This window comes from Juglans microcarpa x Juglans regia, chromosome 6D (assembly GCF_004785595.1).
Source record: "Juglans microcarpa x Juglans regia isolate MS1-56 chromosome 6D, Jm3101_v1.0, whole genome shotgun sequence".
Taxonomy (NCBI): domain Eukaryota; kingdom Viridiplantae; phylum Streptophyta; class Magnoliopsida; order Fagales; family Juglandaceae; genus Juglans; species Juglans microcarpa x Juglans regia.
Window position 1 is genome coordinate 3720159 of NC_054604.1, and position 23384 is coordinate 3743542.

The 23384-nt window shown below is 39.7% G+C and overlaps 1 protein-coding gene and 1 long non-coding RNA gene across 5 annotated transcripts; both read right to left on the bottom strand.

Annotated features, from left to right (window-relative positions):
* Positions 1-1243: 1243 nt before the first annotated feature.
* On the bottom strand, positions 1244-22769 carry LOC121234400. Of its 4 annotated transcripts, XM_041130331.1 has the most exons (4): positions 22255-22762; positions 20474-20845; positions 15914-20369; positions 15008-15599 (listed from the first exon to the last, which is right to left on the bottom strand). In XM_041130331.1, exons 1-3 carry the CDS (start codon positions 22384-22386, stop codon positions 15954-15956), a joined length of 4920 nt encoding a protein of 1639 aa, XP_040986265.1. In that variant the 5' UTR covers positions 22387-22762; the 3' UTR covers positions 15008-15599; positions 15914-15953. The 4 variants fall into 4 exon arrangements, with proteins under 4 accessions (XP_040986263.1, XP_040986266.1, XP_040986264.1 ...); XM_041130329.1 differs by lacking the exons at positions 15008-15599; positions 15914-20369; positions 20474-20845 and adding exons at positions 1244-6020; positions 6110-6481 and having other exon boundaries at positions 22255-22769; XM_041130332.1 differs by lacking the exons at positions 15008-15599; positions 15914-20369; positions 20474-20845; positions 22255-22762 and adding exons at positions 1244-6020; positions 6110-6481; positions 11961-12467.
* Positions 9185-9880, bottom strand: LOC121234401. Its single transcript, XR_005934385.1, has 2 exons — positions 9306-9880; positions 9185-9224 (listed from the first exon to the last, which is right to left on the bottom strand). It is a non-coding gene; the product is annotated as an uncharacterized LOC121234401 (long non-coding RNA).
* Positions 22770-23384: the final 615 nt, after the last annotated feature.

Consider the following 23384-nt stretch of genomic DNA (forward strand, 5'->3'; position numbering starts at 1 on the left):
TATGCATGCATTCAAAGAGTTCAAATTCACAGGATTTATGTCGTATGTTTGCCGGTCAACACGTAAACATACCACTTACTATGAAGCAAAAAATTTTAGAAACATAAGTATAGGTCATAAGTGGGTGTACATTGGTTTTTTTTTTTTTTATTGGACCGGGTGTTTGGGAATTGCGTCCCGACTAATCCCAGGGGTGCACAAGGATTTGGCAAGGAATTTTTCGCAAGTGCACTTCTAATAATTCAAGGGGAAGGAAAAAATTCTCTAACCTAATGATCCCTACAAATTGTTTGCACCCAATAGGATTCGAACCTTGGACTTTGGAGAGAGAATACCACCAAGACAATACTTTTATCGCTTGAGCCAACCCCTAGGGCTGTACATTGATGGCAGGTTTGGGACTTTAGATGAAACACAAAATTCTTATTTGATTTCATTTTATCTCATCCCATCTTATTCTCAAATATAATTCAAATACAAAATTTTCAAACTAATTATTACAACTTTTTCAAACTTTCAAAAAAAAAAATTCAACTTTTTTAAATTCTCAAACAAAAATAATATTATAAAACTTTATTATTACAATATTTTAACTTTATAATTTTTTTATTCAATTTTTTCTCTCCTTTCTCAAAACCCAAAAAATATTCAACTCAAAGTATCTCATTATTATTCACAAAATTCGCATCTTATCTCACTCTCCAAACAACCTCGTCTTTCAAAAAAGAGACTTTATACCGACATCCTAGCTAATTGGAGATCAGTGGGTTTAACCTCCAAACCTCGTGGACGTGGACTACCATATCAAATCTCATTAAGAGAGATTTGGATAGTGAGTTGAGAAGAGATAAGATGAAATGAAAGTTGAATAAAATACTATTAGAATATTATTTTTTAATATTATTTTTATTTTATGATTTGAAAAAGTTGAATTGTTTATTTATTTTGTTTAGAAATTTAAAAAAATTGTAATAATTAAATGACATGAGTTAAAATGTTTTCTGAATCCAAACGAGACTTAAATATTGGTCTTTATTTCATTATATGCAATTTATTTATTTCACACTATCAACACTACCATCTACCAAAAATAGCGTCAACCATTACTAAAATGGATTGTGAACAGTTTATTAAAATTGCTCTAAGAATCAATGAGGAGATTGTGTATTTTAAGTTGAAATTTCCTCACCTCAGAAAAATTCTTTTTGGCGGAAAAGAAAGCAACCTTTCTCATGAATCACAATTAGTGCAATATGCAACATATTACCTTTCTTATTTAGCTAACGAGGAAAGGAAAAAGTTGCATACATGGATGGAGAAGACACAAAAATTTCTCGTCATTTAGAAATTTACTCTTAAACAAAACCCTTTCCCATCTTCTTTCCCCTTTGCACAATCCGAGAAACTTTACAGAGACCCTCTTTCCCTCTCTGGTGACTTGGACTATGCACATTACAAGTGACAAACACAGAATCAAGAACTGTTGTAAAAGCTTTAATGAATCACCAGATTGTGAGAATCTAATTTTTGCTTTTTCTTTTTTCTTTTTTTTATTGCCAAGGCGATTGCTTGTACCCATCCCAACCTCCCTCTGGCTCCTTCCTCTTCAAAACGCCACCAGCCACCTGGTACATCCTTGCTTGCTCGTTTGCAATAACCTGTGAGCTAGCAACAGACAGTTGCCTTGGTGGAAGAGAAGTCTCCTCTCTCCCTTCAATATCTTGGCCTCCCGGACCCGAATTAAGGTCTAAAGCATGCCTTCCCCGTTTCCAACTGCTCTCACCACTACTGTTATTGCTACTGTCAGGATAACTAACAACATAAGGTCTGGGAAAATGAGATGAAACTGCACCAGCAGGTCCTAAAAACTGTGTATGGACTGCAGGGTAGCAAACCTTCCCAGCAGATGACGAATCCACATATGCTGTTGAACCACCGGAAAAACTGGCTGAAGGCAAAAGAAAGCTGGTGCCAAAAGGGAAGACGGGGGGGTACTGAAAAGGGCTAGAAGGGAAGGGCACTGCAGGAGCGGATGACAACACTGGCCCCCTATAGACGTCGGGACTGAATGGGTTGCTGCCAGCAGTAGGACCCAACAACCTTTGCGCCCCACCAGTCGCAACAATTGGGAAATGATTTTCCCCTCTGTCAGGCATAATTGATACTGCTGAATAAGTGCCTCCTGAAGGAAACCACGGTGAGAAGTTTCCCAGTTCGGCATTGCTCATTCGAAGGCTGGAAACAGGAGATTGGACCGCCAAACTGCTCCCGGCAAGATGAACAAAAGGTGAAGTTTCAGCGCTCCCCTCATCAACAATGGGCCCATTGTTTAAATCAAAATCCCGGCAAGCACTCGCTGCATCATTAAGCGGACCACCTGATGGTGATTTGACTGGGACAAGTGAGACATCCATTTTATGACCACTGCTGGTTGAGTGATAGCCCATATCAGTAGTATCAACAACACGGTTCAAATCAAGATCAAGACCTCCAGAGAATCGAACAGGTGCAGAGCCCATCAGTTCCTCACGTGCCATTCCGCGATTGCTTGTCAGGCCAGGTAAATTACCCAGCTCCTGTGCAGAATCTTGAGAAAACAAGTCCTCAAGCATTCTTTCATCGGGGACATTCAAGTCAATATCCAAAGGGAGGCGACCACGCTTGCCAGCTGTAGCATCAGGAAGAGGAATGGATGTGGTGCCCCGTGGCATCTCAGGAGCTTTCCGAGGTTCAGCTGGCCGAAAGGCACTAGTGGCTGCTGATCCCTTCCAACCAAGTTCTCCTTTACTCTTCAATAGGTCATCTGGTGGAACAAAGGGCCCTTTGGCAGCTGCAGTCACTGTAATTGAACCAGGAAGACCACCAGACACAGAAGAAACAGGAAAAGGTAATGGGTTAACCCGATGAGTAGCAGCTAAACATCCTGCTGCTGTCAAGTTATTTCTCTCCCCAAGTTTTCCATCATCAACAGCAAAGCCTTCGTTCAAATCAAATTCCACTTTGGCATCCATGGCTGACACCCCGGCAGCAGATATACAACAAGCATCTGCAGTGGTTGATGTACATTCCTCAGCATCATCTGCTTCTGTACCAGTCAACTTGGACGCTCTGGACCTCTCACGCTGTTCCGTTTCTTGCACAGGAAATGCAAGTGACACCTTGTCAGAAGCTGCTCTACCATTTTGCTCATTGACTCCTTTGCTTTCCAACTTCTCCTCCAGACACTCCTCATCATGATTAGGATGAACTGAACCTAAACCGACTAAAATCCGATTCTTAGGGCTTGCAGGAGCATTACCTTCAGACTCATTATTCTCTATCTCAGTATGCTTAAAATGACTCCTTGCAACTCTTTCCTCATACTTTTCAACCTTCATTTCAATGACATTTTCAGGAACCAAACCTTTTTCACCGCCAGAAGGACGCAGCACCTCTTCATCGTTTCCTTTCAGAACCTCAGAATGGATTATCAAAGCAGGAGGCTTCTCTTCTGTCTTCACACCACCGTTCAACCCTTCATTCCTAGCCTTCTTGTCCGTGCCATCAATCTCTAGACATGGGTATGACGAGGAGCCTTCAATGGCTTCCATTTGGACTTTTAGACTTGAAACCATACCACTGAACTTCTCTTTTTCCAACATAGAACCACCTGCTATTTCTTTAGCATCTAGAATGGCATTTACAGTCACCCCATCAACTGCCTTTTCATTATGAAGAGGTTTGCCTCCTTCAATATCCATGGTTTCTTCCATTGTGCTTGCAGGGGACGAAGCCACTACAGCAGCTACAGTTATTTCATTTGATTTTCCCCTGCTTTCTATGCATGGGTATGCAGTTGACTGCAAGTCCATCCTAGAGGAATTAAATTGCCCACTATCCCCTCCGACAGCTCTCTCAACAGACAAAGACGCAGGATCACTTTCTCCATTTTTTGGCCCAACATTACTGAAAATTATGACCTGCTTCTCATCCTCAACATGAGCACCATCGTTAGACTGGCTATTATTTGGAACAAGGTCATCAATGGGAGATGATTTGACTTTCAAATCACTACTTGTACAGGAGGGCTCAACTGCAGGTGCGTCTCTTAGCAGAGAATCAGTGGGTGGAAGCAAATCAGACTTGGACATCTCTCCAGCAGCAACACTAGCAAGCAGGTTCATTCCAACATCATCTCCAATGGACATAGATATATTAGATTCTGAGTAGTTGACACAACTTTCAATCAAAGCATTTATAGAGCGCAAAGAAGCCTCGTGTGAATTCCATGGTTTAAGTTTGTTTCCTGATGATGATGAAGCAGCTTTAGCTTTTGCCAATTTTTTACCCTCGTCGCCAGTCCTAGGGCGCTCTTCATCTGTAACAGCAGCAGGTGATCCATCACCCTCATCAGAACCAGTCAGCACATCTTTGCAATCATTACTCTGCCACGATTCAGTATTCATATCTGACGTATTATTAGCTCGATAACCATCACTCTTATCCTTCAAGCTACGATCATACTGATCATGCTTCTCTGAAACCACAGGAGAAGAAGCTCTGCTATTCACAATTGAAGGGTCTTCAAATGATGCTCCACTGACACTTTGTGCAGGACTGCGAACTCGATTAGGAATCTTAACAATCAATTTATGACTGTTACCCTCAATGCCAGGCCCATCAAGTGCCTTTTCACATGACAAACCAGATTGTGATTGTTTTTCTGAGGCTGGATTTTTGTGCAAGGAACTTCTGCTAGAACCACTTTCCTTTTGAGCTCCAGAGTGTGTGGAGCCAGGGTGGCCATTTATTGGTTTCCGATGCCGTGAAGAACCACCCGATTTCCTATTTCCACTCACTGAACCAGCAGTAGGGCTCCTTGTGTCCTCCTTCCCTGAAAGTCCTCCTGTTTTAGTATGGTCACTAGAACAAGATTGACTGTTGTGAGACTGACTGGAACTGCTGCTTTTCTCATCCCTCACAGTACTCAGAGGGAAATCAGAGGCAACACCAGCAGCACGTTGAGGCTGGCCATCTTTCAAGTTAGTAATTGAGTGTGCATGCAGTGGCACTGGTTTCATGGACCCTGGAGATGCAGATACAGTCCGAGAAGTGCTCTCCCCCTGGACAACCTTAACTGAAGCAGTTTTAGATGCAGAGAGCTGTGGAACTGAGCTCTTTATAGCAACATCAGTGGATGCTCCTGAGTGTCTGTTCCCACCGTGGGAAACTTCATGAAGACGTGTTCTTGGCCAGGGAACAGACTGATTTGAACCAGACCTTGCATCATTGATGTTCATCTCAGCCTCAACACGCTTCTTCCAGGTGTCAACTAAACTTCTTGCTTTCTTCTGGATTTCCAAGTTCTTATGAGTACGCAAATGATTCACAGATTTCCCGATGTTGCACATTTGTAAGGCCTGAAGATTTATGGGGAGCTTATCAAGTGCACGAAGTAAAACCAAGAGAAACTCCTCAACAGATTTATCACCATCCTTGGAGCCACTACCATCACCAATCTTCCCTTTATGTATTTCTTGGAGCCATTCGTCTAATACAGGCAAGCCCCTGAGCTGCACAAACCGAGTAAGGCAATCGAACTTATCTGTGACTGCTATAACACCAACAAGCATAGACCGCCCAGCCAGATCTATTTTCTTCTCAGTTCTGTCAGGCTGCATGAGCTGCACCAGTCTCTCGACCCCTTGAGAGTCTATAAGCCCTCCTTTCTCGGTGATTTTGGCAGTCTCAGATTTTAAACTGCTTTCCGTTCTACTGTGGCAGGAATCCCCATCATCTGTTTTTGTGGTACGCTCTCGTTTGACAGGCTCAGAGGCCTGATCTCCCCTTTCCCTTTTCTTCCCCTTTACTAGAGAAGGAACAGACGAGGCACTATTCTGAACACTATCTGAGGCACCTTTCAACTGCGATGTTGATGTCGGACCACTCATCGGCTTAGGAGATCGACCGCCTGACTGCAATGTTGCATGCATTTCACTTCGCGTCTTACGTAATAGCTGATCTACTTCTTCCTGATGTTCCTGTAAAATGAAGGTATCACTATGCTAAACTTCATCATATGAGAGCAAAATGAAAGATGTCCAAAAGCATAAAAACATAAAAAGCTCACATTAATATAATCCTGATCAGTTAGCCACCATAAACACTTGTTTGTAACATCATAAACCTGCCGACACACAAATGATGAAATCCCTGATGGAAGCTCAACACCTTTAGGAAGGAATGCAACTTTACACGGATGGAGTAGCGATGCAGCAGGAATCTCATCCTTATGAAAGGAATAGAATATTTCGTTTGGCGCAGCTTCCAACAGGATGCCTTTGCCAAGCTTTACTTCACCTGGACGATATAGCCAGTTCACACCTAACTTCAATTTATCTTCTTTACTCACAGCCAACCAACGAATTATTCCAATGAAAGGTGGGGAATCCTGAGGTGGTTTAAAAAGAGCACAGTCACCAACACTGATCTTGCGTCCATCCTACATGTATATCAGGGGGGAAATAAGACAACTTCAGTTAATCAAGAAAAAAGTGATCCTGAGGAGAAGAAAACACACACACACACACTTAACAGAATATATAGATTACAAACAGCTGGTGTCACTAAAAAAAGAGAATTTTCGTCATTATTCTTAAGTTGACCTTCCAGCTATACCCCATAACAAATTATTATTCCTAAGTTGAATAACATATGACAGAGAGTAGAATTATTGTTAATGCAATAAAGAGGATTATCATTGATTAGTGATCCTAGTCTAAACCATAGAAATTCAAGTATGTTTTAGTATCATAATTAGGAATCTTTGTTTTGGGATAAGATCAGGATTGGAATCGAGCAGTCAAAATTAGATTGAGAAAAAGCATTTTTTGAATAACTATAAGAGTTCAAATAAAAATGTTAAAATAGCCACCTCATTGAAATGGAAACATTACAAAACTTCTTACAAGGATAACAAGGGCTCTTCTGGTAGCAAACTAATCCCAGATAATGTCTAGTCCCCTGTACCACAGGTACCAAGCTATTACAAATATAGTCCCAATGTATGTGTTGGACTATTTGGAGGGAGAGAAGTGCTAGAAGCTTCAAAGATTGCAAGAGAACAACAGATGAGCTGAGCTAAAAGTTTTCTTTTTTAAGTCATTGTTCTTATGGGCGGGGGCCATAGTTTGTAACGGACTAAGTGTCCCTGACTTTCTATTTTCGATTGTAACCTCTAACTAGGTGCTTCTCATGTATACTACCTGTGTACCTGGGCTTTGTCTATTCCTATGAATAAAATTTCTTGATTGCCTATAAAAAAAACAAATATATTCCAATTTCCCAATGACTGACCAGCAAAGAGGAAAGTATTTCAATCCGGATGAAACTTCTTGAGCTGCCTTAGCCCCAAGTTGAAGAGATGGAAATCTTAACCCCTTGGAATTACTACTAAATTCCCATCCATGAATCCTATACGAGGCACCGATGCGTATAACATCTCAAAGAGAAGTCAAATTGTTTAAATTGACTCACTAATATATTGAATTTTTTTCTTGATACATAGAAGTTTTTCTTGATCTCTCCAAGGTGCACAGGCACCAGGCGAACCTAGAAATTTATGCAAGCTGACTATGTAAACTGTAAAGACCATTTATGCAGTTATGAAGCAAGTCAGAAAGATTGGTACAAGATTTATAAATTTTTATCGACACAGGTTGTATGTAAACAGCTCCACCTTGATGGTTATTGCATGCAATTAAACAATTTTACTGTTCTAAAAATTAGATTTGCAGAAGGTATATCCACACTGTCTTATGGGAAAATGTATTGATACAACATAAAAATTTCAGGATTCCCAAGTTCAACATTCTGATAAATTTAAAAATACTTAAGACACCTCCTTTCGTACGTAATCAAATATCCAGAATAACCAAGCAGATGAATTTTTATCTGTTTCCATGATCAGAAAAGCCTGTTCCTGTTTTAACACCATCTGTGTTGAAAAAAGTCTATCCTTATTTCAGTCTTAAAAGAGTCTATCCTTATTTCAGTTTCTAAAAAGTTAATCAAAACTGTTTTTACTTGATCAATAAGAAACTCAATACTCCAAGAAATAAATTCCTGGTTTTCTTAGTCCAATAAACGTGCGGCTCCAAGCCTAGAAATCACTTTCAGTTGCTCACCCATAGGTGGCAGCATACAATTCATGTTTGGTGCATTATCCATCATCTAGAACCCGCATGTCTGCTCCATATTCTGGTATGGGGAAAGGAACTGATGGAAATGTTTGGTCCACATCTAATTTGTGAAGACTGGAGCTGATATTCTCTAGATCACTACATGCAGATAGTTCTAAATCCAGTTCCACTCAACTAGCATATTAACAACATCGAACATATAAGTCAAGCAAAATAAAGTAGTGGTTCTTTTGCGTAGTGGTAAGAACCATACGCCATCCTGACTGTAAACAAAGGCCAGAAAACTGACATCATAAAACATCCATCAAGTAGAGGATGAGTAGACCGCCGGGAACCCACTATTTCATAAGTTTTCCTAGACTTTTTTGATAGGTAATAAGTTTTCCTAGACTTAAGGGACTATAAACCGCATCTAACTGACAATACACAAACCTTCAGTACCGAGATAAACCAGCAATTCTCACTAAACCCATTTAAAAAAAAATACTGCTAAATCTTTCCGAAGTGAGAGAAGGAGGGAAGGCACGTTACAACTAACATGTTCCATGGGAAGAGGAAAATCCAGAAAAAGAGAGAGAAGAAAACAGAAGAAGAAGAAGAATGCAATAAAAAGAACCTTTATTTCCTCCAACACAAAAAATCCCAAAACAGGCAGAGGCCTTTAGCAAATTCAAGCCCATTTAACTTCAGAAAACTGGATACATTTTCACATTACACCCATGTAACATACGGGTCCAAATTTAGGGCTTAAAACTAGTATTTTATTTATTTATTTATTTTTATTGTCTTTATATTTTTATTATCATTTTAGAAAATGTGCTAACAGATAGATTAAATTAGTGATTCCTTCCCTATCCAAAACCTTCGTATACTTTATCCATTAAGTTCCCGTATTAGATTCGGTTTCCAGTTTGAGATTAACTCCAACTCAAACTCTTCAAATCCTCTCAGAATCTGTATCCTCGTAAGAATAGGTTCCTAAAGTCTAGGCAACTTCAAATTTCAGCCAATCTCCTGAAGGTTCAAGTTGTTCCCTCCCATCGCCTATAAGTAACCCACAAAGCCTCTGAATTACACACAAAAATTCCTAGAGAAAACTCGTTCACGCAGAGAAAATAAACTTACTCCCGCAAGCACCACCGTAGCCCCTCTCGGCAACCAAGAGTCACCTCGACAGACCACCTCCCACACCACCACAGAAAACGCCGGCCAACCTAGTCCCGTCGCACCCACTCCCTTCCGGTAAGCCCATCATCGTCGGCCACTAACTTCTTTCCCTAGTGTTTTTTGGCTTGTTGGTTCTCTCTCTAAACTCTCTCTCTCTCTCTCTCTCTCTCTCTCTCTCTCTCTCTCTCTCTCTATCTCGGTGTCGCACCACCATAGGGATCCCCAGTCACGTCGCCGGTCACTCCCAACCACCCAGAGCCGCCGTTGCACTCAGCTCTCTCTCGGTGAGCATCGCACAGCCCCCTCTCCCGTAAACCTGTTTTCTTTTTATTTCTTTTGCTTCAGTTTTCCCAAAATAACCTTTCTACTAGGCTGAGTTTTATTGTGGCTGGGCTTAGTTGTAACTTGACTGGTTTATAAATCTGGTTGGACTTGAATTATTTCAGAAACTATAGTATTAGGTTAAGTGGGTTGATTTCATGCGGGTTTGAGGTTTAAACTAGGCTGATATTTAAGTAGGCCGAAGCTTTTAATTGAATAAATATATTAGTCATAGACTTATTTTTATAATAAGTATATTTAAGGGATTTTAAAGCATAATTTTAAAGTATAATTTTTTAAAGTATCTTTTGAGTCCATTATTTAGGTAATATTCCAATCGACTTTTAACTAAGATTTTTATAAAATTATTAAGTTATATTTTAAATAGAAGTTAAGGAACATGTTATGAGTTTTGAATAATATTATAATATATGATTTTAAGTATTTAGAATGCTATGACACATCTTTCTAGAAAGGTTAGTGACGATTAGTACCTCGTATAGGTAACGCGCTACAAGTTGGAAATCAGGAAGCAGCGCTAAGAGGTAAATAGTATGATCATATAAATGCATGCATACTGTGATTATTATTGTTTTGTATGAAAATATGATGTGCTTATGATGGTTGACTACGCTACGCTAAGAGGCAAGTCAAGGTTAGATTCCTCTTACGATCTTTGATGAAATATGAGATTATGCTTGAATGAATGAATTTGTTGTTCAATTGATTGAATGTTACTAAAATCATATGAAAGCCATGAGATGTTCATGTAGTAATTCAAGTATGCCATGTAATGGAATAATCAGATTATACAAGCCATATAATACATAGATTATGTATGCCATGTTCATATAGTACTTAGATCATGTATGTCATGTTCATGTAGTACTTAGATCATGTATGCCATGAAATGTCATAAAACGTTCAGAGCGTGTTATGTCAGGTCATGTTATGCTATGCCATGTATAAGAAAATGCCATGTTATGATATGTCATGCTATACCATGTACAAGAATACGCCATGTTATGCTATGTCATGTACAAGAATATGCCATGTTAGAAATGGTCATGAAGTCTAATAAATTCTCATGCATTAAGAAAGATAAGAAATGTTACGGTGCCACGGACTCAAGTGTGGTTAACCACAAGTTAAGTGAAACACAGACTCAAGCGTATTTCACTCCATGTATTTCAGTTAAGTAAAACACGGACTCAAGCGTGTTTCACTCCATGTTACTCAGTTAAGTGAAACACAAACTCAAGCGTGTTTCACTCCATGTTACTCAATTAAGGGGGAACGCGGACTCAAGCGTGTTTCCCTCCATGTTAAGACAAGATAAACAAGTTATTATGCATTCACATTACATGTTTGCCCTAATTATGTATGCATCCACTCATGATGATGAATATATATGTGCTATGTGGATATATGACGGTATATGTATATATGTGAAGTTTTTCAGAAAGTTATATTACGTGTATGATTGGGAATTTGTGATGCTATATGTATTTTGTTAAGAGTCTTCAGAAACTAAATACATGCTAGGCCAGATTATGTTTTACAGTATGATGTGCTATTTACTGAGTATTCGACTTATTTTTATTTGTCTTCCTGTTTTCTTTCATGTCTAATTTTTATAGATGATGTTTATGACGATGTAGAGCTGGATGGCCAGGAGTAGATTTAGTATAAAGAATTAGGAAGGAATAAGTGATATTCACACAAGAATTAGATCTCTTTTACGTCATTCATAGGATTAGTTTATGTTCTTTTACTTTACGTTCAGTTTTCGAGACAATTATGTTTAAATCAGTTTTAACATTTTACCGTTTTTCAATAAATGAGGTATTTCAGGATATGAATCTCTTTACTGGGCATTATGTTATGAATGTTAGTAACATTTCTATCCTATGGGAACGGGGTGTTACAACCCATCACTCGACTCCACATAATCCACGATTCATTTCCTGAAATCCTCATTCCCCCAAACAAATACCACGAATTTTTACTACAAAATAAGGTTTATTTCCTCAATTTGTACCGCTCAGTACAATTTAAATAATTCACAAAAAAAAAAAATTATCATTCATTTCCTCGAATCCCCATCACCAAAACCAATTAAGCATTTCTTTTCTCGGGCAATCAGTTTCATTTCCTACTTTTTATATCAACTAAACCCAAGCCACCCCCTAAACGCAACACCCACAACATCTCATACAAAATATAATAAAATCTAGCAAAAGTCAAACAGAAAATTTGAGGGGGGAAAAAAACCAAAAAACCAAACCTTAGAGAACGAGTTAGCTGAAGGCGAAGAAGAACCATCGACTGTGGCAGCTACGATCGCACGAGTGGAGACTGTCCACATGTGCCGAATCCGTTTCCTCTCCTCAAAAGCCCGCCCAATCCCATGCATAGCCTTGCATTTTCCCCAATCCCTCCTCCTTCGATCCCTCCTTCAATCCCTTCCACGAGTACCATCAATTCCCAACCTCCTTCACCACGCCAGGAACTTCCCTACCTCAAATTTTTCACCAATTCAAGCCCCACAAAACCCTAGATCGATATTTATTCCACGAACAAAACAGAAACTCTAATACCTTCAATTCGAGTCGGATTCTGTCCGGATTAATCGGCCTAATTGAAGCTCAGATCCACCGTAATAGTGCGCTTTTTTGGGGCTAGAGAGAGGAAGTGCGGGAATCTAGAGAGAGAGCGAGACAAGGAAGGAGAGAAGGCAGAAAGAAAGGGTGAAGGAAAGGTGTAGTTAGACTTGGCAACGGGGCTGAGGCCGGGGGCCGGGTAGGGTCGGTTTCGAAATCCGCGTGAAATTGGTTGAAATCAAATCATCATCCAAATCGGATCTTTGTACCCGGTTTTTCGACACTATTCGACCCGTCTAATAATGAGAAATTCTAACTCACGTTACCACGTGTGTGTATATATATATATATATAGTAACGTATGTGTATATATATTCTCAAATCGGCATATAGAATATACTATATTATCATATATATTATTTAAATAGTAAAATTTAATTTACAAGATTAAAATTTTAAAATTTATCTTTTAAATCAAACTATATAACGTAAATAATTTATTATGTATACTGTCTTGAGAATAGACTTTTGTATATAAAACTATAAAATCTCACTTATGATTCAAATCTATTTTATAATTTAAAAAATAATAGCATATAAAAAATATATATAAAATAGAGAAATTATTTACAAAGTTTTAGAGTGTACACATACCGCATACTCTATTTAAAAAAAAAAAGAAAACAAATATGAGATTTCACGTAAAAAAATCAATATTTTAGTAATGAATGATTTGCAGCAGCATGGTGGAGGGAATTGCATAGCAGACAATCAAGTGAGTTTCCTTCGATGGAAGAAATGAAGGTAGTCAGTTTGGCGTTGATAGGGATAATTTTCCAAAAAATATAGTATTTTATAGTATGGTCTGTATTTTATAGTGGACCACAAACAATAGCACAATGCCACAATATGTGATTGATGGATACAAATCGACATTGTTGTTGTTTTATAGTGCGGGCAAATTTGATATGGAAAATGTTGAAATTTACATGGGACAATGTATTTTTGTGCATCTTCGTATAATGTTTTCATTTTTATCCTTATCAAAATGTTTATATGATGGTCTGCTTTGTACTAATCTTGAATGCAAAAATTTTTTTTGCATTTTAAGAAATAAAATAATATCAAAAAAAGAAAATTGAAATACATGTTGGCCTGGATTATATGGCAAATAACCTTTAAAATGCTGCAAAGTGCAGAGCCTCCCTCTCCCTACGTGCCTTCTTCCACCTCTTGAAAATTAATATAAAGATAACTATTACATAACTCTTCAATAAAATATTATATTATTTTTTAATTTCAAAGCCACCAAAATTCAAATAAAGTTTTAAAAATTAATATTTTATTAAAAAGTTGACAAAAGTTGTTTGCTTTTGAAAGTTGAGATGAGTCAAGTTCTTTATGAATAGTAATAAGTTGAAATAGTAGAGTAAGTTTTGTAAGACCCATTTAAGATGAGTTTAATTATGTTTAGATGTTAAGATGAGTTTAAATATATTTATGAAAAGTTGAAAAAGATTGTGAACTCTGCATGTAAAGAGGTGTTGAGTTAAAACAAGTTATGAATCTCACGTGTATAGAAGTTTTAAGTTTAGTGATTTGGGAATTGTATTTTTTAATATTGAGCTAGACTTAAATTTGAAGTTAACTCATATAAACTCAGCTACTTTCATGTTCCAAACGTAGCCTATATGTCCTATCTATATCAAATTTTTTGTTGATAGACTCCTACTCCCCCCACTTTTTCATCTTGCTCTTCATTTTCCCATATCTATTCCCATTTCCCTTCACCTTCATTCCAAATCTTTTCTTCCTTAGCCTCTTCTTCTATTGTGCTACCATTTTTGCCGCCACCACAACAACTATCATGGCTTGCCAACAAATTCAAAGTGTGGGTATGTAGATCCAAGCACTAGAGATTTACATCCAACCTCTCCTAGAATCAAAGCCATCTTCTCTTATGCCAGTAAGAGGGTTATAAAACTTAAAAGTTGAGTTTGAAATATCTAAACACATAAAATGAGCCTCAAGAGTATTTATTGAACATTTAATACTGGTTAAAAAATACACTCGAGCAACTATGCGTGCAGTTAAACACACTTTGTGTGTAACTCTTGAAGATGTACATTGGAGGTGTTCTCTTTCACCACTTTTCAATGCTTTCAAAGGGGCCACCTCCTACCATGGTGAAATAATTCATTAGATTGGCTCTCTAATTTGGGAGTTCCATGTGTGGGTGTTTCTACAATTTTTCTTCAAACCCATTGGCATGCCTGCTAATCCAGATAGATCAATTCAAACTCTTTTTCCAAATATGCCATAGGCCCCAATCTTACCCGTCCATATTAATAAAAACAGAAACTAGAGACAGACGGGAGGCGAAAAAATGAAAAATCAGATGTCATATATCTATAATCTTTATAACAAATGCTCCACATACATTTACAGCAATAGAGCTTCGTACCAAGTCGAACAAAGCACTCTTTAATTCCACTATCTGCTTTAAGACATCGATAATGATAATTGCATTCACTATCTAAACATTATGTGAGAACTCTAGCACCACAATTAAACATTAACAAAAAAAAACCTTTTTTTGGGTGCGCATAAGCAACAGACACTTCAAATTGAAACAAAAAAGGACCTCAAAATCTTAATAATGGAAAACCAAACAGCTCTAAGCGTGGCCCCTCAATGTAATTGAATGATGAGTAATAAACATTGATAACCAGATGTGACTGAAAATCGAACTGTCTCATATTAGTGTCAATAAACAAAATAATAAGAGTTATAATACAACATCAAGCACAGCAACTAAACCATGCCAAAACAAGAAAAGCTCAGTTTCCAAAATTCGGTGACCAGTCAATTTTATATATATGTGATTGGAAGGAAGAGAGTAAAGGCAAAGAGAAAGAAATTAAACAAAAAAATCACAAGGTGTTGGTTTAAAAGTAGTTCAGCAACCCAACCTCCATATGGGAGGGTAAAAAAGAAGGGATGCCTCCAGTCCAATGGCATATATCGGTGATGCAAAGAATACCAGAAATGCACCAATTTCGAATGTCTGGGTAACACAGACAGCATGCTTTCCAACAGTTAAAATATCTACAAAGGAGAACTGATCTGCAACCACCCAGAACAAATTCAAGGAAAAAATAGCTGGTGGACCCCAGATAGATTCCTTTAAAATACAATTTGATAAAGTGAAAGGATGGGGGTAGGAGACTATGAACAACATCAGATAACTCACTTCTCACCCATCCTCGAAAAGCACACAAATCAGGTGGCGACCTCTGGGGATTAGCCAACACCCATCCTCATAGCACTGAAGAGAAATCACAACATAATTAAAATTAAAACATAAGTAATAACAAATTTAGAATGTGACTTAGAAAAAGAAACAAATTTAGAATACGAGAGCTCTCATGTAAATATAAAATAAAAGAAACAGGAAAAAACAAAAAAAAAAGAGCATGACAACAGGTATGGAGAAAAAATGTGTGAATAGGATGAGAAAAACTTAAGTTCTACAAAATATTTCACCAAAGCATGCTAAAGGAAATAAGAGAGATCCTTTATTGCGCTTCTAGGTGACTTGACTCGCACATGGAGGTGCTATATACATAAAATAAAACTTACAAGCTTGTCATGGATCACTAGATTGTTCCATTACTCATTCCTACTGCCACGAGGATTGCTTATACCCATCCCAAGATCCATCAGGTTCCTTTCTCTTCAAAACACCACCTGTCATTTGGAGCATCCTTGCTTGCTCGTCTGCTAGAGCCTGTGTACTGGAAACAGAGAGTTGCCTCGGTGGAAAATTCATATCATCTCTCCCTTCCACATCTAGGCCTCCAGGCCCAGCATTAAGGTCAAAACCCTGCCGCCTTCCCCATTTCCTACTGCTCTCACCACTACTGTTACTGCTACCATCAGGGAAGCTAACAACATAAGGCCTAGGGAATTGGGATGAAACGGCACCAGCAGGTCCTAAAAACTGTGTACGGACTGCAGGAAAGCAAACCTTCCCTCCAGATGATGAGTCCATGTATGCTGTTGAACCACCTGGAAAAGTGGCCGATGGCAGTGGAAAGCTGGTACCAAAAGAGAAAACAGGGTACTGAAAATGACTGGAGGGGAAGGGCACCGCAGGAGAGGATGACAACACTGGCCCCCTGTAGACATCAGGACTAAATGGACTGCTGCCACCAGTGGGACCCAACATCCTCTGTGGCCCACCAGCTGCAACAATTGGGAAAGGCTGCTCCCCTCTATCAGGCATAATTGATGGAATAGCGACAGCAGAATATGTGCTTCCTGAAGGAAACCAGGGTGAGAAGTTCCCCATCTCTGAATTGTTCATTCTGAGGCCAGAAAGCGACGTTTGGGATGGCAAACTACTCCTCGCTTGTTGGCTAAATGGTGAAGGTTCAGCACACACTTCATCAGATACAGGTCCATTGTTCAAATCGAAGTCCCTGTGACCACTTACTGCACCATTAAGAGCACTGCCTGATGATGATTTCATTGGAAAAAGTGTAACATCAACTCTACAACTATTACTTGTTGTGTAATTCCCTATATCAGAAGCATCATCAACTCGGTTCAAATCAAGATCAAGTCCTCCAGAACAACGAACAGTATTGGAACCTATCAGTAGTTTGTGTGCCATTTCATGACTATATGGATGCCTAGATAAAGAATCAGGCTCCTGAGTGCAATTTCGTGAAGCCAAATCCTCAAGGATTCTCTCATCCGGTACATTCAAGTCAATATCCAAAGGAGGACGACTCTGCTTGCAAGCTGTGGCATCAGGAAGGGAGATGCTTGCAATGCCCTGTGACAGTTCCGGGCCCTTCCTGGGTTCAGCTGGCCGAAAGGCACTGGTGGCCGCTGATCCCTTCCAACCAAGTTCCCCTTTACTCTTCAGTAGGTCCTCTGGCGGAACAAAGGGGCCCTTTGCAGCAGCAGTGATGGTAATTGAAGCAGGAAGGCCACTAGACACAGAAGAAACAGAAAAAGGTAATGGGCTGACCAAACGAATGGCAGTGGAACATCCCGGTGCCGGTGAGTCATTCTGTTCCGCAAATTTCCCATCATCTACAGTGAAGCCTTCGTTCAAATCAAATTCCACTTTTGCATCCATGTCTGACACCCCGGCAACAGAGAGAGAAGTAGTATTGCCATTGGTTGTTGTGCATGCCTCTGCTTCTGTGCCAGCCCGCTTGGGTCCCCGAGAGCTTTCAGGCTGTTCTGTTTCTTGCACAGTCGGTGCAGACGAAACTATGTGAGGAGCTGGTATCCCTCGTTGCGCAAGATCGTCCTTGCTTTCCAAATTCTCCCCCAGCTGCTCTCCATTTTGATCAGTATGAGTGGCAGCCAAACCGACTGAAATTCGATTCTCAGGACTTGTAGGAGCATTACTGTCCCACTCATTTCTTTCTTTGTCAGTCTGACTCGCAAAACTCCTCACATCTGTTTCATCAATCTTTTCAGCCTTCAGTTCACTGACATTTTCTGAAAGCAAGTCTTTCCCACCACCAGAAGGAAGCATCACTTCTTGATTGCGTCCTTTCACATCTTCAGAATACATTGTGGATGCAGAAGGTTTCTGCTTTGCCTGGACATCACCATCCAACCCTTCAACAGCTTCCATCTCAACCTCAAGACGCACAACTTCATCATTCAACTTTTCTTCCTTCAGCAAAGTGCAACTAGTCTTTTCTACAATATCTAAAGTCGCATCTAAAACCACCCCACCAACCGCCTTTTTCTCCTGAAGTGGTTGGCCTCCTTCAATGTCCACACCTTTCTCTGTTGAGCTTACAGGGGAGGAATCCATTGAAGTAGCTACAGTTATTTCAGTAGATTTTTCATCAATTTCTACACATGGCTCTGCAGTTTGCTGCATATGCCTACCAGAAGAATTTAGATGCCCATGGTAGTCTCTTACAGGCTTCTCCTCACAAACCAAATAGGCAGAATTACCTTCTCCAGCCTTAGGCTCAAGATTACTGGAATTAACACCCTGCTTCTCATGCTCATCATCAGCACCATCATTGGACTGGCTTTCTTCTCTAGCAAGGTCATCTGCTTCGGATGATTTAACCATGGGATCACTGCCTGTGCAGCAGTGCTCAGCTGCAATTGTGTTTCTTTGTGGAGAATCAGAGGGTGAAACCAAATCCGACTTGGACATCTCACCGGCTGCCACACTAGCAAGTAGGTTCATTCCAACATCATCACCAATGGACATAGAGCCATTAGTTTCCGAGTACTTCACACAACTTTCAATTAAAGCATTAATAGAACGCAAAGAAGCTTCCTGCAAATTCCCTAATTCATGTTCCCCTGAAGGAGAGAAAGCAGCTTTAGTTTCTGCAATTTTTTTACAGTCTTCACCAGTCCTGCAACGCTCTTCATCAGTAATGGCTGCAGGGGATCCATCACCCTCATCAGACCCAGTCAGTACATCCTTAAAGTCGTTACTTTGCCAGGATTCAGTATTCACGTCTGAGGTAATATTAGCTCGATAAGCATCACTCTTCTCTTTCAGATTACGATCAGACTGATCATGTTTTTCAGAAAGTACAGGAGAAGAAGCTCTGCTATTCATGATTGAAGGGTCGTCAATTGATCCTCCACTGGCACTTTGTGCTGGACTGCGGCTTCGATTTGTAATCTTAACAATCAATTTGTGACTGCTACCGTCAGCAGCAGGACCATCGAGTGTCTTCTCAGATGACAATGAAGATTGTGTTACCTTCTCAGAAGCTGGATTTTTATGCAAGGAAGTTTTGCTTGAAGTAATTTCCTTTTGAACCCCAGATACGGCAGAGCCAGGGAATCCATTGACTGATTTCCGATACCGTGAAGAACCACCTGAGATCTTATTTCCACTCATTGAACCGGCAGTAGAACTCCTAGCATCCTCCTTCACTGAAAGCCCCCCAGTTTTAGCATGATCACTAGAACATGATTGACTGTTGTTGTGAGACTGACTAGAACTGCTGCTTTTCTCATCCCTCGCAGTTGTCATAGGGAGATCAGAGTTGACACCAACAGCATTTCGAGCCTGGCCATCTCTTACATTAGTATTTGCAGGTGCAGGAGATGGCACTGATTTCAAAGAACCTGGAGATGCAGATGGAGACCTGATTGCACTCTCCCCATGGGCAAGCTTTACTGAAGTAGTTTTGGATGCAGAGAGCTGCGTAACCGAGCTCTTCATTGCAGCATCAGTGGAGGCACCTGAGTGTCTGTTCCCAATATGGGAAACTTCAGAAAGTCGCGGTCTTGAAGGCCAGGTAACAGCCTGATTTGAACCGGACCTTGCATCATTGATGTTCATTTCAGCCTCCACACGTTTTTTCCACGTGTCAACCAAACTCCTTGCTTTCTTCTGGATTTCCAAGTTCTTCTGAGTGCGCAAATGATTCACAGACTTTCCAATGTTGCACATTTGTAAGGCATGAAGATTTACAGGCAGCTTTTCAAGAGCACGAAGCAAGACCAGGAGAAACTCCTCAACAGTTTTATCACCATCCTTGGGGCTACTACCATCACCAGTCTTCCCTTTATGAACTTCTTGGAGCCATTCATCAAATACAAGCAGACCCCTGAGCTGCACAAACCTACTAAGGCAATCGAACTTATCTGTGGCTGCTATAACACCAGCAAGCATTGACCGGCAATTTAAATCTATTTTTTTCTCATTTCTTTCAGATTGCATGAGTTGCACCAATCTCTCAACACCTTCAGAGTCTATAAGCCCTCCTTTTTCTGTAATTTTTAAAATCTCTGATTTTAGATTGTTTTCTGATCTACCATGACCAGAATCCCCATCATCAGTTTTTGTAGCACGCTCTCGTTTGACAGGTTCAGATACCTGATCTCCACGCTCCCTTTTTTTCCCCTTAGCTTGAGCAGGAACAGAAGAGGCACTGTTCTGAACACTATCTGAACCAGCTTTCAACTGTGATGTTGATGTTGGACCACTCATTGGCTTTGGAGATCTGCCACTTGGTTGCAATGTTGCATGCATTTGCATCTGCGTCTTATATAACAGCTGATCTACCTCTTCCTGTCGTTCCTGCAAACAAAAATTATATTTTGTTTAAGACGAAAATGCATTAATGCCACAAATAATCAACAAACAGAAACAAATAGATGTATGTAAAAGTGTTAAAAACCAACATTAATATAATCTTGATCAGTTAGCCACCATAAACACTTGTTTGTAATGTCATAAACCCGCCGACAGACAAATGAAGAAATCCCTGGTGGAAGTTCAACGCCCTTGGGAAGGAATGCAACTTTACAAGGATGCAGTAACGATTCAGCAGGAATCTCATCCTTATGAAAGGAATAAAAGAGTTCGTTTGGCGTGGCCTCCAACAGCACGCCTTTGCCAAGCTTTACTTCAGCAGGCCGATATAGCCAATTCACACCTAACTTTATCTTGTTCTCTTTACCCACAATCAACCAACGAATTATTCCGATGAAAGGTGGGGAATCCTGAGGTGGTTTGAAAAGAGCACAGTCACCAACTCTGATCTTGCGTCCATCCTAAGAAGTTAAAAAAGAATAGGGTAATTTTAAATTAAGTGTTCTTGAGAAAATAAATGCACATCCACAATCAAAGTAGATTACAAACAGCTAGTGCCCGTTGTGTACAACCAAGTATACAAAAAATCATATAAGAATAATCCATCTTGGTAGAACACTTTAATATGTAAAGGGCCAATAAATTCAATCCCTATTTTCATCAAGTCAGAAAATTGGACATTACTTATAACAACAATTCAAATTATATCAGATTATAATTTTAGCCACTACACTGCAACATGACATTACCATTTTTTATTTTTGGGTCTGGCCAGATGCCAAGGCTCTTTGAGCACCCCCAAGCACGTCTAGGCCCCTGAATCGCACATACTGGGAAATTACCACTATTAATCCCAAGGGATGGCCATCAAAGGTTTAAATTGAAGGATTTGAACTCGGTGATGCTTTTTGAGGCCTTAAACTCCATGCTGAGGAGCCATGAAGTCCAACAATTGGCATTATGGAAATAATACCAAGCAACAATACCTTTTTTTTTTTTTGTCTAAACCCACAAGCCAATATATAAAGACCATTTAAGCATTTGCGATGCACTTCTGCAACTATACTAGAAGATTTCCAAACTTTGTAGACACACAATGATTGTCTAAAGCTTGTCTAATTTCCCATCTACTTGTATTCTGTCTAAGAAAAATAAATAAATCTAAGGGTCATCCTGAAACCAACCTCTTTTGCTACAGCATTAAAACAGTTTTATACCAATAAAAATATGAAAGCTGTGCAAACGCAGATGCTTTCACTTTTCAGTGCCTTTATAGCTCAGCGATTAGCCTATATATCTTGCTCTCACTACTCCTCCTAAGATTCTCATTTAATTTCACAAAACCAAGTTTAGTTTTCCACTACGTCAATCAGTCCAATCATAAAATGGATACATACTCCTAGCCTTCAGCCTCCATCATGCAAGCCAATATGAAAATTCTTTTCCGCTCACCTCAATCCAACATATATATATATATATATATATATGTATGTATGTATTAAAAGGTTCACCTCGATTCCATATCAATCAAGCCATACCCATGATTCCACAAAAATTGGGCTCGATTCCTCGCTTTAACATCAATAAAATTTCATAAAATTCACATATTTTCCTCTGCTCCTCAATTTCTCCATTACCCAAACAAAAAGGAAAAATCCCTCATAAAATCAGATTCTTTCCAAATGGGCGAAACCAAAATGCCCCACAATTCACGAAATATCACTCCATCTTCTCGACTGCTAAAAATTCTACTCCTCAAGTCCCGAACAGCACAAATTTACAGCCACCAAAGGATCAGAGCCAAAAATCAAATCCAACATAAAAGTTGAAAGAAAAATAAAAAGCCCCAGAAAAAAGGAAAAAACTAAACCTTGGTAAACGAATTAGCTGAAGACAAAGTCGACGAAGAAGAACCATCGGCCGTGGCAGCTACGATTACACGCGTGGGGACTGTCCACATGTGCCGACTCCGTTTCCTTTCGTCACCAACCTGCCCATGCATAGCCTTGCATTTTCCCCAATCCCTCCTTCGATCCCACCTTCAACCCTTACCACGAGTACCATCAATTCCAGACCTCTAATCGCACGCCACCAGTTCCACGTACATCAATTCCTCGCAAATTCACAGTCCCAGAAAGCCCTAGATCGATCCGAAACCCCAGCCCCCAAAATTTCATCCGCGAAAAAACTCCAATCCCTAATTCATCCGCACCTCAATTCGATCCCGATTACAGAGTTTTCCCGTCCGGGCCTATCGATCGAATCAAACCTCAGATCCAGGAAATAAGAAACAGAGCGAAATCGAGCCGGCCGTCGATCTAGAGAGTAGAGGTGAGAAGAGGAGAGAGAAAACGAGAAGTCAGAAAAAGGAGAGGCGTACTGCTTGGTACTTGGTAGAGAAGGGAGGGGCAGATCGGGCAGGGCGGGCAGGAGAATGATAAGAGTAACAGGCGGGTGAGGCGGGTGAGATGACGTGAACAAATTATTATTATTATTATTATTATTATTATTATATTAAATATTAAAATAGGGGAATGAGACTGACCGGCAGACAGACTGACAGACATGACCTTTTTTTCTGCATTACTTAATTAATTTATTTATTTTTATTTAAAGATTGAAAGAGAACCCAGAAATGTTGACCAATCTGAGAGGAGAGGAGCACGCAATTGACTTTTCATTTTCTGGGTGGATGTGGATCCAACGGTGATGGAAGGAGAGAAGGGAGGGAGGGTAAGATGGTAATTTCAGGGAGGGGGACATGCAACATGAATCCCATGACATCATGAGTTGAGGACCGGGCCGGGGATTTTTAGATGATGAATGGTGTTAAGGTTGTCTGGCGTTGCTCCAACACACATTACTATGAACTGCAAACTGTGTTAAACAAAGCAAAAACCAACCCCTGCTTGCTTTTGATGTTAATTTTTTGTTCTGTTTTTTCTGACATCTAAATCATTTTCTGATGTTCTTGCTTACCTCATCATGACATTCAAACTT